Below are 17,500 nucleotides of genomic sequence, written 5' to 3'. Positions count from 1 at the left end.
TCAAAGGTATTAAAGATGATTAATAATTAAATCATTATCTTTATGCCTTCCTTATTAAAGATCCAGTCAATCAAGCAAAAAATCACAATCAAATGGATCACAAAGGATAATTCTAGGATATTATTTAATTAATAATATCTTGGAATAATTCTTTCATACTACATCCAATAGATAAAAGTGACACACTTTGGCCAACTGGACGTTGGCACATGGCATGACAATTCTTGTATGACACACATTGACCAATTGAACATCGACACATGGCATGGCAATTTCTACACATGTGGCCGACTATCTCCCTATAAATACCTCATTCTCCATCAAGTTTCGATAAGTTTTTGTTGCGCAATTAAGTTCTCAATTATCTTTTTTTTAGAGAAACTCACTTAAGCATTAGAAATTCATTGGTCAAACCCTGCACCCCCCCTCGGTGGGCATGTGGCTCTGGTTATTGATTAAAGATATTTAATTGTTTTATAGATACAAATTTATGAATACCATATATTTTTGCCACCACACCTATTATTAATTGTTTTGGTGAAAAAATTCAATTTATTAATCAGACAGTCAAGGTATTAATACTTTGCTATTAAAAAGAGACAAAGTGCCATTTTTTTTAAGGTGCAATCAGAGTCTGTTGACTAATCAGATTATAAAACGACAACGGCATCAATTCTGTTGACTAATCAGATAATCAAAAGACGACTGCCTTCTATTACTTAAGCAAGAGTTGCCATGAACCAGCTGGGTTATTATATAGATCCCCTAAAGTAGAAAAACCATTGTATGAATAAATCAAAAGAAAATTTAGGAAAATTTTAATGATAAAGATAAAATAAAGGGTAAAATAAATAGTATCATGATTGATTTTTTAATATAAAAATATATTTTTTGTTATAATAAACAGTACCAAAAATTTTTCATTAAAATTCTCGTAAATCAAAGCATAATAACGTGAAAGAAACATAAAGTTGTGCATAGAGAAACAGAATTCAGTACCTAAACCCTCAAAAATTGCAAATCAATAAGTGAAGGAGCAAAATTGATCTCAACCACTCCACTATATAAAAACGGGACAAAACTCGGGTCAATTTTCCAAATTTTAATGGAAGAATATAACGTTTGGTGAATTAAAAAGGTACATGTCTTGGTGGGCAACATTATTGAATTTTGTTTTCTTATACAATTCTATTTTCTCTGATTGGATTTTTTTTTTTTTTTTTTAATTGGAACCATGAATTGACATGATATGGACATCACATGCCGTATTATATGAAGCTTATGATGTGATTTCACGATTGTAGTAAACGAGTAACCATAGTTGACGGTCGACTAATAAAATTCTAGTTGCAGACTTGGTTAGTGTGGGATGGCGAAAATATGCCTCTTTCTTTCAAACTTTCTTTAATTATTTTATTTTTACTGTTTTAAATAATAATGCTCTCTTTTGAAATGCTAATTAAAAAAAAGGGTATTTGAACATTTTGAAAAGAGTTGTTTTATTAACACACCACTTATTTTTCTATATTACCCTCATTGTTCACATACATTCAACATTTTCTTATTGTTCATTCTCACCACACCTCTAAATTTCAAGACTCTCATTAAACATGTAAATGCTAATTATAAGATCAACTATATGACATTTGATTGTTGGTTTATGTTACTAGCAGAGCACAAATCCAAAATTTGCATCCCTCTCTGTTACTCATCTAGAGTCAATTTCACAAAATTTTGACCCAAAATTTTAAATATGAGTGTATAAACATTTTAAAAAAAAATGTGCGGAATGGAATAGAAATCCCAACCACTTGGTGTCAGACGGATTTATTGTAGTCAATTCATGTTGCTTGCCTCCATTCCTGCCTCAAAACCATCAATCGCATGTAAGTTTTTGTCTAAATATTTTTGTTTTTATTGATACAGAATACTATGTGATGGTGTACCCGTTTGTTCTCCTGGAACGAATGGCCGGTCAAGGTGGCACCGTGGCAGCTTCTGTCCCTTTTTTTATATATTGCCTCACCCTCCCCATCTCTTTCTCTAAAATCTCACTCATGTGAGATCTTGACAATTCAGGATATGAATAGTGTCCATACACCACATGCCATATCTTAATCAGAAACAGACGACATATCGACATTGCAGAGCAGAAGAAAACTTGAAGGACTAGACAACAATGGAGAACGGAGACATGGTAGCAAACACTAATAATACGACGCCGTTGTTGGAGGCAGGTGGTCATGGAGGAGCAAAAGGGGGGTGGTGGAACAAGGTGCTGGACGTGGAGGAGGCAAAAAATCAGATGTTGTTTTCGTTGCCAATGATTCTGACGAATGTTTGCTATTACATGATCCCTTTGATTTCGGTCATGTTTGCCGGCCATCTTGGTGATCTTCAGCTTGCCGGTGCAACCCTCGCCAATTCTTGGGCCACCGTCACCGGCTTCGCTTTCATGGTAAGGTGATTCTCTCACTCTCTCTGTATATCATGTTCTCTCCATGTATGTGCTGTTAGGAAAACTAATGGAACAGTAATCAAGAATATACAAATAAAATTGGTTACAAACTTTTAATAAAGATTACGATTGGAGACACGAACAAACAATAAAGTTCTTTGTTATCAATTAATCATCTGTGATATTTACCCAGCTCAAGCTTTTTAATCAATAGATTCATCGGTCAACTTTTGAGTTGATTGAATTAATATATGTATATAACTAACTATATGCATATATAGAACATTAGAAATTATAAATAAAGTAATTTATAACTTCATTCACAAAATGAAACTCTCTTTGAATCACTTTGGAATAAAATTGGAAAATAAGTTTGATTGTTTTTTATTGTATCGAAATATCGAATCCAGCCTTTTTTAAATTTCTTACATAACATAGTGATAGTGGACAAATAAATATAGGTCAAGTTATTGAGCAATATAGAACTTCTTCAATTTCAACAAACTTATAAAAAAAATTCACTTTTATTAGATTAAATGGAGCAAGGTTCTATTCTATTAGTATAGAAAGGGTCTGCATAATATTTGATTGATAGAATCCCATGAGTGAATCGAAAGTCGGATTTACAATGGATCTCACTTGAATCGCCCCATCTTCATCCAGTTCAATTTTTGTTTAATAGTTTGTAACCGGATTTCTTCGTGCATATTAGTGTATACGGTCTTTAGAGTATTGCTTTCTTAAAATATGTTTTCCATGGCTGTTTCAATTCACTTGCTTTGTCCTTCAATTTTTCTAAATCAAGCGTTCTGCTTCTTTTTGTTTTTTTTTTTTTGGTACTTTAGAAAGGCAAAGAATAGTGCCAATTAATAGACTGCAGGCCTACTCTTTGAACTGTTTTCTTTGTCTATTATTCTTTCTTGGTTTAGGTTGGATTAAGTGGAGCTCTGGAAACGTTGTGTGGGCAAGGATTCGGCGCAAAGTTATATAGAATGCTGGGGATTTATCTACAAGCCTCTTCCATCATTTCTTTCCTGGCCTCTATCATTGTATCCGTAGTCTGGTTCTATACAGAACCAATACTTATCTTAATTCACCAAGACCCTCAAATCTCAAAATATGCAGCGCTTTATATGAAATTTCTGATTCCGGGGTTGTTTGCATATGGCTTCCTGCACAATATTTTGAGATTTCTTCAGACGCAATCCGTTGTCATGCCATTGGTCTACTTCTCGGTGATCCCAGTGGTTCTTCATGTTGGCATTGCGTATGGCCTGGTACATTGGACAGGTCTTGGTTACGTGGGAGCTCCGCTGGCAGCTTCGATTTCAATATGGATATCAATGCTAATGTTGGCCACGTACGTTTTGTGCGCAAAGAAGTTTGAGCATACGTGGGAAGGGTTTACATTAGAATCATTTAATTACGTCCTCACCAACTTGAAACTTGCCCTACCCTCTGCAGCAATGGTATGGTAAGTGTTCTTCAATCTTTCTTTACTCTTTTTCAGAGTATGTGAGATAGAATCTGTAAGTATTCATGTCTTCATTTTTTTCGTCTTTCCAGTTTGGAGTATTGGGCCTTTGAGATTCTGGTGTTCATGGCAGGAGTAATGCCAAAAGCTGAACAAAACACTTCCCTAATTGCAATCTGGTAAGCATTCGGCTAGCTCTAAACTTATAATTTTTCGCTCGACTCAAGTAGATTTTTCCTAATCTAATCATATCTTCAGTGTGAATACAGAAGCAATTGCATACATGATTACATATGGCCTCAGTGCTGCTGCAAGGTTGGTAGAACAATAAATTCCAAGTTTAACTAATCACTTCGGGTTTTTCGATTCTACATTCTGTTTCACACATTGAATCAAATATTACTTTTTTCTTGCTTGTAGCACAAGGGTATCAAATGAATTGGGAGCAGGCAATCCTGAGAAAGCCAAGAATGCAATGGCTGTGACTCTTAAGCTCTCTATACTTCTCGCACTCATCGTCGATCTGGCTCTGGCATTTGGTCACAATTTATGGGCCGGCGCCTTCAGCGACAGCAGCGTAATAATAAAACTATTTGCTTCCATGACACCGTTGCTTGCAATTTCTATAATTGCTGATTCTTTCCAAGGCGTCTTATCAGGTCCGAATCATCATCCACTTCTATTAGGGGTTGTCCATCTGCTACTTTGCATTTGAACTTATTCTCTTTACCTTCTATTTCTCGAGTATCTATGAGAGCGAATTTTCGGTATTTCAGGTGTGGCCAGAGGATGTGGGTGGCAGCACCTGGCTGTGTATGTAAACTTGGGAACATTCTATTTGGTTGGCATGACAATTGCAGGTGTTCTTGCATTTAAGTTGAAACTATATGCTAAGGTGAGACCATTAAACTTGTAGCTTAATTTTACACCCCCATAGGATTGAACCTTGGGTTTCCAAAATAGTGTAAAAAGAAGTGTTTCGAATCACTGCTGTTTGACGCAGACCTGCTATAAAAAAGTCCAGGCATCTGCACACTCAGTGCTAACATTATTAATTCTTTAGCTGAACACAGAAGTGGAACAAGCAGCTAGCTAGTAGTTGATTTTTTTTTGTTTATGTATCTAACTCAGTTCACGTTTTGTGCTTGATTTCTTCTGGTGCAGGGGTTGTGGATTGGTTTAATCTGCGGTCTTTCTTGCCAAACTGTCCTACTTTTGGTGGTCACACTGCGCACAAAATGGACTCAACTGGATTTACCTCGTAACGCAGATGCAATTTTGGTCTAAATGGTCACACAAAACTAGTTAACAACATAGACCGCAATGGCAACCTTTTTAGACTAGATTATGGAATTTTGAGGAAGTTATATATTGCAGAGAAAAACCCCACATTAGAAGATTCAAAAATTATATTTGACTCAACTTTTCTCTAAGGAACATCAATTAAAGGCTTAGCCACTTATTATTATGGCAAGTTCATTATAAAGTTTAGTCCATTGCTCTATTCTTTTGTATATACTATTGTTTGTTAAAACACACACACACACACACATCTCTGCCCTCCTACTCCCCATACACTCTCATCGCCTCCTATTTTGTACGGTCACGGTTAAGCTACGTCAACATTTTATATTGATTTTTTTATAGAGATAATAAGACAAAAAGCAATAGTAATATAAAATGTTGACGTAACTTAATCGTGACTGCACAAATAGAAGATGATAAAAGTGTATGGAAAGTGGAAGGGCAGAGAAGCCAGGTCCCGAGAGAATATGAGTTGTAAGTGCATGTTGAACACATGGTAGAAGAAAGCAAACAAACAAACAAACAAAAAGACAGTAGCGACTTGACTCTAGCTGGACAGATTTTCAATGTACGTAGAACATGGAGTGTTAAATCATATGTCATTGTACTAGTGTAGCTAAATTTTCTTTTAAGTGTGGCCTAGATCCTAGTGTTCCAATCATTCTAAAAAATCTCTTCCGAAATGAAAAAATGCATCTAAGTAGAAAAACTGAGTAACAGCTGCGGGTCGAAAATTTCTGCATGTGTTAGATTAAATTTCTGCTGAAAATTGATATCCCTTTCCTGGTTCATGCGTGAGTTCAGGGTTTTTTGTTCTTTGTATCTTTGTGAAAATTGTTTAATCAAATATTATGGATCCCCAAATTTTCAACATTACTCTGAATGTTAGCAACAATGGTTATTATTTCATCAACTGTAGTCAAGTTCACAAAGATTTGGTTAAATAATTTCCAAATGCTTGATTATTTTGACATTAATTACCATGTTATACAATTCGAATTCTGTTTGCAATAATTTTTCTGATTTGATCTGTCAAATTACAAACAATATTTGTGAATGTGATCTTAAGTGCATTGGTTATTCAATTTTGTAGCGTATACCACCTACGTTTATTAGGAAGAACTTCAATAGACGACCACTTTGCAAATGTGACCTTCGAGGCCCTACCGGAATACGAAGAACTGTGGAATTGGAAGACAGGTAGAATGGCTTATTCTTCCGCAATGGTTGGCAGGGTTTTGTGAAGGACAATCATTTAGAATCTGGGGATCTTTTGGTTTTTGATTATGATGGTGAAACAAAGTTTAATGTCAAAATCTATGATAGCAGTGCGTGCGAGAAAGATGTCGAAGCAGCCAAGATGAATACAGAAAATCAAGCTAGAGTAAAAGATGAAAATGTTGATCTTGACACTGAAAACTATAACAAAGAGCGCGAAGGCAAACCGAATTTCACCCGGGGACACCATGATTTTTGAGTTTGTGAAGCAAGGTTTGATGCGTGTTCATATTTTCAAAAAAGGAGCAGTGATAGGCAATAAGTGTCGTGTGGTGCTTGCTGGCCCTAATGTTAAAGCTGAAAGCTAGTTGATCCCAGAGTTTCACGTCACAAATTTACCATCCTTTGTAAAAATGTTGTGTTCTTGTAAAAATGTTGTGACTGCAGTATTACTATTAGCTTATCTATTTTGGTTGAAGGATGATGTTATTTAATTTAATTACCCCAGCCACTCTTCTGTCTCTAAGTGCTTAGTATTTTTTTCACAGGTCTTCAATTTCTGTTTTTGATACAAGCAATGTTGGCCAATTTGATTCTGGGATCCTGAATGTAATAGTAAACTCTCTTTTCCAAAAAGTATCATGACCCAAATCGGAGCTCGGACGTCAAAATTGCAAATTTCTAATGCGTCCCTTCGACTTCCGTTGGTCCATTTCCTCTTCAATCCACTTGGTTATTTGTTCTACATCATTTAGATGATAAATAACTAATACATAAATGTGTTGGTGTTTATATAGGGTAAGCTAAAATAACTAGGTAACACCAATGAATGTGAATGTGTTGGTATTTAGATTCCAATTATTCAACTTTGTACAATTCTAGTTGCAGACTTGGAGTTAGCGTGGGTTGTGGAAAATATATCTCTTTCTTTCAAATTTTCTTTAATTATATTACTTTTACTGTTTCACCATCATATGATAAATAATAATACTCTCTTTTGAAATGCTAACTAATCAAGTTTTGAAAATTCAACAATAAGGAATTTTTTTATTGTATGCCTATTTAACTGAAGAATCATAGAAAAATAGTAGATATAACCAGCAAATTTTGGAAAAGTTCAAATTTGGGAAAATGTTAAACAACTAAAAAAAAAAAAAAGAAAAAAATTAAACATGAGTAGGTAGAGGGAGAAAAATGTGATTATTATTTCACTTTTAGTATTCTAATTGCTTGAAATTTTGGTATGGGTTGGGTTAAGTGGAGCTCTAGAGACGCTTTGTGGGTAAGGTTTGGAGCAAAGTTGTTGTTTGGATCTAAAATTACACCATCTACCTGTGCAATTAAGGTCATTGAGTTGTTTGGATCTAAAATTACACCATCTACCTGTGCAATTAAGGTCATTGAGTTGTTTGGATCTAAAATTACACCATCCATCTGTGCAATTAAGGCCATTAAGTGAGCATAGTTCCACACCATCGGATGAGAAAGTTAAGATAATGTTGTTGTTGTTAGGGGATAACATTATGGTTTTTAATCATAATAATTATCTTTTAATAATGAATTGTCCCAACGTTTTCTTATGCAAGATAAATGGGATTCAAGTTATCTCCAATCTGGGAGCAATAACAGAGTTCAAGTTAACTTGGGTTTGCTAGCAGTGGACACGTAGATTGGGACAGCTTGGGGTAGGAGATCAGCACAAAGATATGAAAGATGGGGTTATTGGTCAAAAGAATGGGATTGCATTTGCATGCAGCGTGAGGCCATGGAGACTTGTATTTAGAGACCTATTCCATGCAATTAAGAGTCCAATTTCAAGAAATTAGCAATATGAGTGGTGTTTGATTAATGCCGTGCATGTCCCTAATGTGCTATTGGTTTAGTGAAAACAACGGGATGATCGGAGATAAAGTTGGGATTGTACGTGGTCTTGATTTCACAAACAAGTTCGAGAGGATGGCAATCTGTGGAGTTATTAAAGATAAAATTCTGAGGAATATTATTTTTGATTGCTTTGGTGCCGTGGCAAATAATCTTTCAACATGGCCAGCAAGCAAATAATACTATAAATACAAAGTTGCAAATAACGTGCCAACCCCTCCAAATCAACACACAAAAAGAAATATAAAATTAAAGCAGTGAAATCCGAGGACAAAATTTTACATTACTAATGGTGTTTTATTTTTTTGGTGTGCCGGTGATCTCCTTTGCGAGTGGAGTACTTATTCTTACGGCTAGTCATGCTAGCCCTTCCCTTGTAAATGAATTTTAAGAAATAATTTTCGCACTCTTTTTTAAACACTCCTTGATTATCTGTGTCATTTAATTCTTCTTTAAATCCTAAAGGGTTAAGGTCGTGCGAATACTATTTTGCATTCTTTTGGAACCTAGACGATGTTATTGGGTGGCAATTGCCTATCGGCTACTTAGTAACTAGTTTGTAGTTTTTCTTGTTTGGGCTTCGGCCTCAATTTACCTTTTTTTTTTTTTTTTTTGTCAAATAATAGATTTTATTAAATTATATGTTAGATTAACTATTGATGGGATTCGAACCCACATCGACATACAATGGCTTAACTCATATCTACAACTGTGGTAAATGATCACTTGTCGGCCTCAATTTACCTTCAAAACAATGTTTTTGTAGAGAATAATGATAAGAGTAAATAAGTCCAATAACGTTTGAAAATCGAAAAATAGCCGTGTCAGATGATGATTTGATCATTCAATTCAATTGCATTAATTTTGGTAAAAGGTGAGTGAATGCAATTTATTAAGCATAGATATGTTTCAAACCTACCTAAATAGTTTTTTTTTTTTTTTTTTTTGTCAAAACCTACCTAAATAGTTTTATGTTCCTTTTTTTGGAAGTAAAAGTGATAATCTACGCTAACAAGCCTAGAGTTGAAGTCGAAACCCGTAAATGGTTAGATATGCCGTAAGAAAAACAAGGGGACAAAGGAAAAGGAAAACTGTAGCTACACGGAGCAGCCATGTATTCCTCAGGAAGGTTTCAACTTTGAAAATCGCTGCAGGGCATTGTAGAACAGAAGGGTTCCAATGGCACGGAAGGGTCCTCGGAAGAAACAATCGTTTTTCAAGGTCCTACTTGGTGATTTCTCTAAGCATCTGGTAAAATCTTTGCCTTCTTTCTTATAAACTTCTCAAGATCAAATTTTTCACAGTCGTGCTTGCAACTTTTCTCTTCTTGTTTTTTGGGTTCGTTCTCTAGATTAATCAGGAATTTGAGTGAATATTAAAAATACCCTTTTCATGGTTTCATGTTTGGATCTACTTTTGTTTATATTTTACTACTTGTGTCGATATATTATAAAGAAATTCACATTTGAAAACTTGTTTGGTTACTCAGAAACCGAGAGAAAAGTGAAAACTGATCCTCAGGGCTTAATCAACCGAGAATGATGACATCAATAGCTTTTGGCTACTGATTTACACACACCGTTTTTCTTCCATACACACTCCCTTGTACACTTGCAAATCCATGATATCCTGGGAGTTGTGTAGACTTCTTTCTCTAAGGAGATTATTGGTGATTGCGATTTGATCGGATTAGGATTGGAATGCATTGGATTGTACAGAATTGTAGAGGATAACAATGATACAATTCTGTGTTTGGTACTACACATGACTAACTAAGGGATTGTGTGCCAAATTATGGGTGAAGAAGTCATGGGAAGATAGAACAGAGAAAATATGGAATTGTATATTTCATTGATATCAATATTGAGATACATAGAGATCGATTTATACAGAAGCTATAAGCTATATTAGGTAAACAGAGTCTACAATCAAACTAATTGTATTTACATCCTACAATTGCTCTAGCCCAAGAGTTGACCAATCACCAAATGCTAGAATAGCTCACAATCAGATCATGGGATTTTCTTTCCTTTAACACTCCCCCTCAAGTTGGAGTGTGGATGTCGATGACACCCAACTTGCCTAGATGCGAATGGAAAACAGGCCCGCGTAGGGGTTTAGTAAACAAGTCAGCGACTTGTTCCCCTGTTCGAACATAGGCAGTCTTGATTTCTCCTTTTTGAATTCGTTCACGGACAGTGTGACAATCGATCTCAATGTGCTTTGTACGCTCGTGATACACAGGATTTGCAGCGATGTATAAGGCTGCTTGATTGTCACAAAATAACTTTGCTGGTTGGGGATGCTTAACATGTAAATCCTCCAACAAATACCGCAACCAGCTTAATTCACAAGTGGCTGTAGCCATCAATCGATACTCTGCTTCTGCGGATGAACGAGCCACCGTGACTTGCTTCTTACTCTTCCAGGACACTAGTGATGTACCAAGAAAGATACAATAACCGGTCACTGATCGACGCGTAGTGGGACAACGAGCCCAATCTGCGTCACAATAACCAGTTAATTGTAAGTTGCTTTGTGAAGAAAACATCAAACCTTGTCCAGGAGCATCTTTGAGATATCGAAGAAGTCGATATGCTGCATCAAGGTGGTGTCGTTGAGGATCTTGCATAAACTGGCTCAAGGTGTTGACGGTATATGCAATTTCTGGCCTCGTGATTGTTAGATAAATTAATTTTCCAACCAAGCGTCTATATCGAGCAGGTTCATGAAGTGAAACACTACCTGTGGGTGTTAACACCAACTCAGGTTCCATGGGTACCTTCGCAGGCTTAGCACCAAGCAATCCAGCCTCCTCCAATATGTCTAGTGTGTATTTTCTTTGGCAAATCGTGACTCCGGCTTTCGAACGCGCAACCTCAACTCCAAGAAAATATTTCAAGGATCCGAGATCCTTAATTCGAAATCGACTGCTGAGAAATGCCTTCAGGTTGTTGATTTCAGCCTCATTGTTTCCTGTAATGACCATATCATCAACATATAACAGCACAATAGTGAGAGAATTGCCCTTGACTTGAGTGAACAAAGAGTAATCTGCCTTAGATTGACAAAAACCAATGTCACATATAGCTGTGGAGAATTCACGAAACCAACTTCTCGATGCCTGTTTGAGACCATATAAGGATTTGTGGAGTCGACACACGACATTCTCCCCCTGTCGACTAAAACCCGGAGGTGGCAGCATATATACCTCCTCCTGAAGGTCGCCATGTAAGAAGGCGTTTTGGACGTCCATTTGATGTAAAGGCCAATGTCGAACAGCAGCCACAGTTAATAAGCAGCGCACAGTGATAAGTTTAGCGACCGGTGCGAAAGTCTCTTTGTAGTCGATGCCTTCGCGTTGGGTGAAGCCCTTGGCGACGAGCCGGGCTTTGTAACGCTCCAAGGTGCCATCGGAGTGGTACTTGAGTTTGAAAACCCATTTGCAGCCAATGGGACGTTGTCCAGGCGGAAGAGGGACAAAACTCCAAGTTTTGTTGTGCTCGAGAGCAATAATTTCAGCTTGCATTGCCGCAACCCACTGAGGATCTTTACATGCCTGTTCATAAGTATTTGGCTCCACTAGATGGGAAATATGAGAAACAAATTGTCGATATCCAGGAGATAAACATGAATAAGAGACGTACTGATGTAAAGGATACCGAGTGCTGGACATGGAGCGAGAGGAAGCCGGGGGCGTGAGCAAGACTGAATGATGAGCCACATAGTCTTTGAAATGAGCGGGTGGGTGCGTGGAGCGATTAGAGTGACGGAGAGGGGGTGGAGGATGCGTCGGTGTGGGCACAGTGTCAGGAGGTAGGTCGGCGGCAGCAGGAACATATAAGGGATCAAGATTTTCTGGGAGGTTAAGGGTAATGGGAATCGGGGTAGTGGGGGTAGCAGGTAAAGGGGTGGGATTTGTGGTGTCAGATGTTAAATGGGTGGGATTTGTGGTGTCAGATGGGCCACGGTTTGCATGTGGGTCAATTGGGGCATTGGTAACATGTGGGCCGTGGGAGTCATGTGCATTGGGAAGGATGGATTCATTTGGGTAATGTGGTGAAGGAAGGATTGGTAAGATGGGAAAGTCATTTTGGTCCGTGGGTGGTGAAGTGGTATAAGGGAAAATGTGTTCATGGAATGTAACGTCGCGGGACACGAAAAATTTCTGGGTGGCTAGATCATATACTGTGTAACCCTTGTGGTGAAGAGGATATCCAATGAAAACACAACGTCTAGCACGAATGTCGAATTTGTGGGTGGGTGTGAGGTTGGTGGCGTAACAAAGGCATCCAAAAACTCGCAAGTGCTCATAAGTGGGTGGTTTGCCATGTAAAATCTCGTGGGGAGACTTGACAGAGAGCGAGGGTGTAGGTAGGCGATTTATGAGATAACAAGCGGTTTGAATACTTTCCCCCCAAAATTTTAAAGGTAAGTTGGCCTGAAAACGGAGAGCACGACCTACATTTAAAAGATGCCTATGTTTACGTTCGACTACCCCGTTTTGTTGTGGTGTGTAAGGACAAGAATGTTGTAAAATAGTGCCACAAGAGTCTAGGTAAGAACGCATGGAAAGGAATTCACCACCATTATCGGCACGAAGAGCCTTAATGTTGATGTGAAACTGAGTCTTCACCCAAGAAAAAAATGATTTCAATAACATTTGTGTGTCGGACTTAAAATTCATAAGATGTACCCACGTGAAACGAGTGAAATCATCCACAATAGTAAGGAAATAGCGTGCCCCGGAATGTGTTTGAATTTTGTGAGGTCCCCAAATATCACAATGAATTAAATCAAACGGTGCAGTAGATTTAATAGTACTAGTAGAAAAAGGTAATCGAGTTTGTTTGGCTAAAGGACAAACTTCACAAAGGTGTTTGGAATCAAACATTATTTCAGTATTATTCTTAGCTAGCGAGAGTAAGGGTGCGGATGAGGGATGCCCGAGGCGCCGATGCCAAAGACTTGTGGTGTGGGTAATATGGTTGGCGAGGTGAGGATTTTGACTTGGTGTAAGGTAGTATAGCCCATCAAAATGCTTGCCCAGGCCAATCATCCTCTTCGTATCCATGTCCTGCACAACACAAAAATCGGGATAAAATGTCACTATACACCGCAAAGCTCTTGTCAACTTACTAACAGACAACAAATTGACGCGGAACTTTGGCACATAAAGAACTTTGTCAAGGGATAAGTCATGCGACAATTTTATTGAGCCAATATTTTGTATTTCCGCTTGCCCCCCATTTGGTAAACCAACAAAGTCATGCTGAGTCGCAATGATGTTGTGAGTTGGTGGTGAATGAGATATATGGTCGGTAGCTCCGCTATCAACAATCCAATATAAAGTTGAGTGTGCATCCTTTTGTGCTATATTGCATGTGGGTGAGAAAATACCTTTCCCATTTGCGAGTGGTTGACCATTACCGTTGCGGAGCATGGAAATTATCTGATTATATTCCTCGGTAGTGAAAGTTGGACCGTTGGAAGTGGTTGGTGCAGCAGGCTTGGTGATCTCGGCATTATGGACTGCTGCTTTCCTGTTCTTAGGCTTCACATTTTTGCCATGCCACTTGTGGCCCACTGGAAACCCAATGATGTAATAGCATCTGTCTACCAAGTGCCCATCTCCATCACAGTAAGTGCACTTAAGTGATTTGCGTGAGAATGAACCTGCAGAAGGGCTAGGAAACCTGTCATTAGATGATGACGGCGCTGGAGGGTGTTGAACTTGCATTGCATGAGAATTCGTCCCCAATTCACGACGGCTTGCCACATCCATTTGTCGTTCGTGTTGGAGAATTAGGCCATGAACTCGGCGTGTATCCGGAAGTGGACTCATCATCAAAATCGAGCCTCGTACGACTGAGTAAGAGTCGTTCAAACCCATTAGGAATTGCATAACTCTTTCCTTCTCTTCTCGCTCAGCAAGCCCTTTCAAACCTTCACAAGTGCAGGTGAATGGGTCATGGTAGGACGCTAACTCGTCCCATAATGCTTTCATCTTGGTGTAATAGGCTGAAACAGTGAGCTGCCCTTGGCGGTTCTCGACAATTTCTTGTCGAATTTGATAGATTCTTGAGTCGCTGCTTTGTGAGAATCTGTCCTTCAGATCGTTCCATACTGCAACTGCGGTTTCAGTGTACATGATGCTGCCTGCTATGTCTGAGTGGACTGAGTTTACAATCCACAGTGTGACCATGTCGTTAGATCTCTTCCAGGCTGCATGTTTCACGTCTGAGGGTGCTGGAGCCTTAATGGTTCCATCGATAAATCCGATCTTGTTCTTTGCGCTAAGACCCATGCGCATAGCACGGCTCCATTGTCCGTAATTGTTTCCGTCAAGTGTTTTGGAAACTAGGATCAGTCCCGGATGATCCGAGTGGTGTAAGGTATACGGGTCTGAGAACTCCATGGAATTCTCGGCTGATTTGATTTCAGGTTTGGTTGGTTCTGCCATTGTGGTGGCTATGGTGTTTGAGGAAAGCTAATTGTGGCGGAAGCGTAATAGAGTCACCAAGATCGGTGCTCTGATGCCAAGAGAAAATATGGAATTGTATATTTCATTGATATCAATATTGAGATACATAGAGATCGATTTATACAGAAGCTATAAGCTATATTAGGTAAACAGAGTCTACAATCAAACTAATTGTATTTACATCCTACAATTGCTCTAGCCCAAGAGTTGACCAATCACCAAATGCTAGAATAGCTCACAATCAGATCATGGGATTTTCTTTCCTTTAACAAGAACAAGAAAATTTTGCTCTACATTATCTCACCCTCTCTGCTCAGGATTAGTCAATAGACGATGATAGAATTATTTGGAAGGTTAACAATGAATGGTATTAAATATTGAAGTTATCCAGTTTGAATTTTGTTCATTACTGATGCTAAACTTGCTTAGTTTTATGCATTTATAGTATGGTCTTCTAAGAAGCTGTCAAATTTTGCAGCGTATACCGCATGCGTTTCTCAAAAACTTAAGTGGACTATCACTTGGCAAATGCGCTCTTAAGGGCCCTAGTGGAAAACGGTGGATTGTGGAACTGGAAGAGAGAGAGAATGGCTTGTTCTTCTATGCGGCGGGTTGGCAGGATTTTATGAAGGATCATCTTTTACAAGTGGGGGATTTTCTGGTTTTTTATTACTATGGTGAATCCAAATTTAAAGTCAAAATATACGATAAAAGTGCCTGTGAGAAGGATGTAGAGGAAGCCGATGGGAAGAGTGGCAATCCAGTTTCCTTGGAAAATTATAAGGGAAATCAAGCTAGAGTAAAAGAGGAAATTGTCGAATCTGAAGCTGAAAACTACGATGCAGACTGTGAAAACAAAGCAACTATTGCTAACAGAAGAAGTGGTAAGTTGTAGATTTGTATGTGTATTTTCTGCAACGGCTTTCCTCGCCCCTTCTCGTTATCTTGTTTCAATTTGGTGCTGTATAGGGAATGCCATGTCTGGAAAGAGACCTACAACTGGTTATGTAAAAGAAACAACAACCACTTGCTTCACATTCAAATCGGAGAATCCATGTTTCATGGAAACTCTGAAGAAGCATCAAGAATATTGTGTGGTGAGTACTCTGTCACTGATTCTTAAGCCATTTTTTGTTTTGTGAGAACCTTTTCTTATTGTTTTGGAAAAGAGTAATATTACTTTTCTAAAATATTTTCAAGAAAGCTTCCTTGAAAGTTCCACCACTTGTTAGGGAGTCCACTACAGTGAGTATTAGACTTCGGTACAAAGTTAATGAATCTGTTTCTATGTTTAAGACAAATGGACTCTCCATCGATATTTTAAAATTTCAGGTGATTCCAAAGAAACTAGCCATATCTGAAGGTCTTATGAGCATGGGCACTGTAATGCTTCGAAATGAATCCGGAAGATCATGGTGTGCTAAAGTTATACTTCGTCCCAAGTCATCTTTCCATCGCATGGAATTGACAACAGGTTGGGCAGAATTTTGTAACGCAAACCAGATTTCAGTTGGGGACACTGTCATTTTTGAGTTTGTCAAGCAAAGCGTAATTCAAATTCATGTTTTCAGAGCAGTGAGAGGCAAGAGGTGTGCTGTGGTACTAGATACCCTCAATGTAAAGAACGAAATCTAGTTAAAAATGTCTTGACTGCAATTCACATCTGCATTCTGCGCAAACGCAATCTTCTTGTATTTTCTGCCCCAGCTGCGGGCAGCCAGTCTTCTGTTTCTGTGATATATCTACTGATTGTTTTGTGGTAGCTTTTTGTTTCTATGATGCAGAACTTGAATTGAGAGAGATGAGTTGAGTAGAGCTTGTGCACATGTAAGATGTTAGCCATTCATCCAAGATGGGACTGAATTCAAATGCCATTTATATCTCGTTCTTTATATTTTAATCCCTCGTCTCATCTCAGAAAAACCAGCTTCAAAGTTGGTCTCGTAAACGTGCTGAGTATCAATCCCATGGTGGTTCAAACTCAACTTTCTTTAGTTGTCAAAAAACTCATCTTGCATCAACTTCCTTTTGTTCCTCTAGCCTCATGATTGAGTCAATCAAAGAAGATTCAACAGATATAAAGAAGCGGAGGAGGACACAAGGGGTGTGAAAATTTTCTTTCAATTGTTGATAATCTTTCATACTGGTTCTGCATTTGTTTCGGTTCTGAAAATTTAACTTCATTCACAAAGGAAAGGAAAACGAACAATCGAAGCGCAAGGTAATCGTGAAAAAGTCCTAAAATAAAAAAGTCTAAAAGGATAAAGAAAAGGCCATCTCAATGCAATACCCGAACCCTCATTTTAGGTCCAATGCAAAGATTCAAATGTTCAAACTCAAATTTGAGTGTCGAGTCTAACAGCTTTTCTCTGTGCGCATGGGCTGTGTTTGTGTATGATGCAGATTTAACTCACGAAACGACGTGAACGAGGACATTGCAACTAAATATCAATGTTAGATTAACAACGTTATATATATTGATGCGTTGGTACTAAATGTTGACGCCATATCAAATACCGATGAAATATTCTTTGTTAACATGACAATGATATTCGGTTGCAATATCATCGTTGAAGTTTTTCCAGTCTGAGTCATGCACAGCTCCGTGTACTAAATTCAAGTCGTTAATATGACACTAATATTCGGTTGCAATATCAATGAATGATCAATTGCATTCATT

General features: G+C 38.1%; 2 protein-coding genes across 4 annotated transcripts; both read left to right on the top strand.

Moving 5' to 3' along the window:
* The first annotated feature begins 1,490 nt into the window (after positions 1-1,490).
* LOC137716443 (protein DETOXIFICATION 19-like) lies at positions 1,491-5,492 on the top strand. Of its 2 annotated transcripts, XM_068455902.1 has the most exons (8): positions 1,491-1,886; positions 2,149-2,458; positions 3,388-3,932; positions 4,025-4,111; positions 4,191-4,247; positions 4,353-4,591; positions 4,709-4,827; positions 5,097-5,492. In XM_068455902.1, the coding sequence occupies exons 2-8, from the start codon at positions 2,180-2,182 to the stop codon at positions 5,217-5,219; spliced, it is 1,449 nt and encodes a 482-aa protein (XP_068312003.1). In that variant the 5' UTR covers positions 1,491-1,886; positions 2,149-2,179; the 3' UTR covers positions 5,220-5,492. The 2 variants fall into 2 exon arrangements, with proteins under 2 accessions (XP_068312003.1, XP_068312002.1); XM_068455901.1 differs by lacking the exon at positions 1,491-1,886 and having other exon boundaries at positions 1,942-2,458; positions 5,097-5,491.
* A 3,895-nt stretch (positions 5,493-9,387) lies between these two features.
* Positions 9,388-16,683, top strand: LOC137716432 (B3 domain-containing protein Os01g0723500-like). Of its 2 annotated transcripts, XM_068455891.1 has the most exons (5): positions 9,388-9,587; positions 15,299-15,704; positions 15,790-15,917; positions 16,153-16,294; positions 16,392-16,683. In XM_068455891.1, the coding sequence occupies exons 1-5, from the start codon at positions 9,516-9,518 to the stop codon at positions 16,397-16,399; spliced, it is 756 nt and encodes a 251-aa protein (XP_068311992.1). In that variant the 5' UTR covers positions 9,388-9,515; the 3' UTR covers positions 16,400-16,683. The 2 variants fall into 2 exon arrangements, with proteins under 2 accessions (XP_068311992.1, XP_068311990.1); XM_068455889.1 differs by having other exon boundaries at positions 16,153-16,683.
* The last annotated feature ends 817 nt before the right edge of the window (positions 16,684-17,500 follow it).

This window comes from Pyrus communis, chromosome 14 (assembly GCF_963583255.1).
Source record: "Pyrus communis chromosome 14, drPyrComm1.1, whole genome shotgun sequence".
Classification (NCBI taxonomy): domain Eukaryota; kingdom Viridiplantae; phylum Streptophyta; class Magnoliopsida; order Rosales; family Rosaceae; genus Pyrus; species Pyrus communis.
The sequence above is the reverse complement of the archived record's forward strand: the minus strand, read 5'-3'. Positions and strand labels throughout refer to the sequence as shown.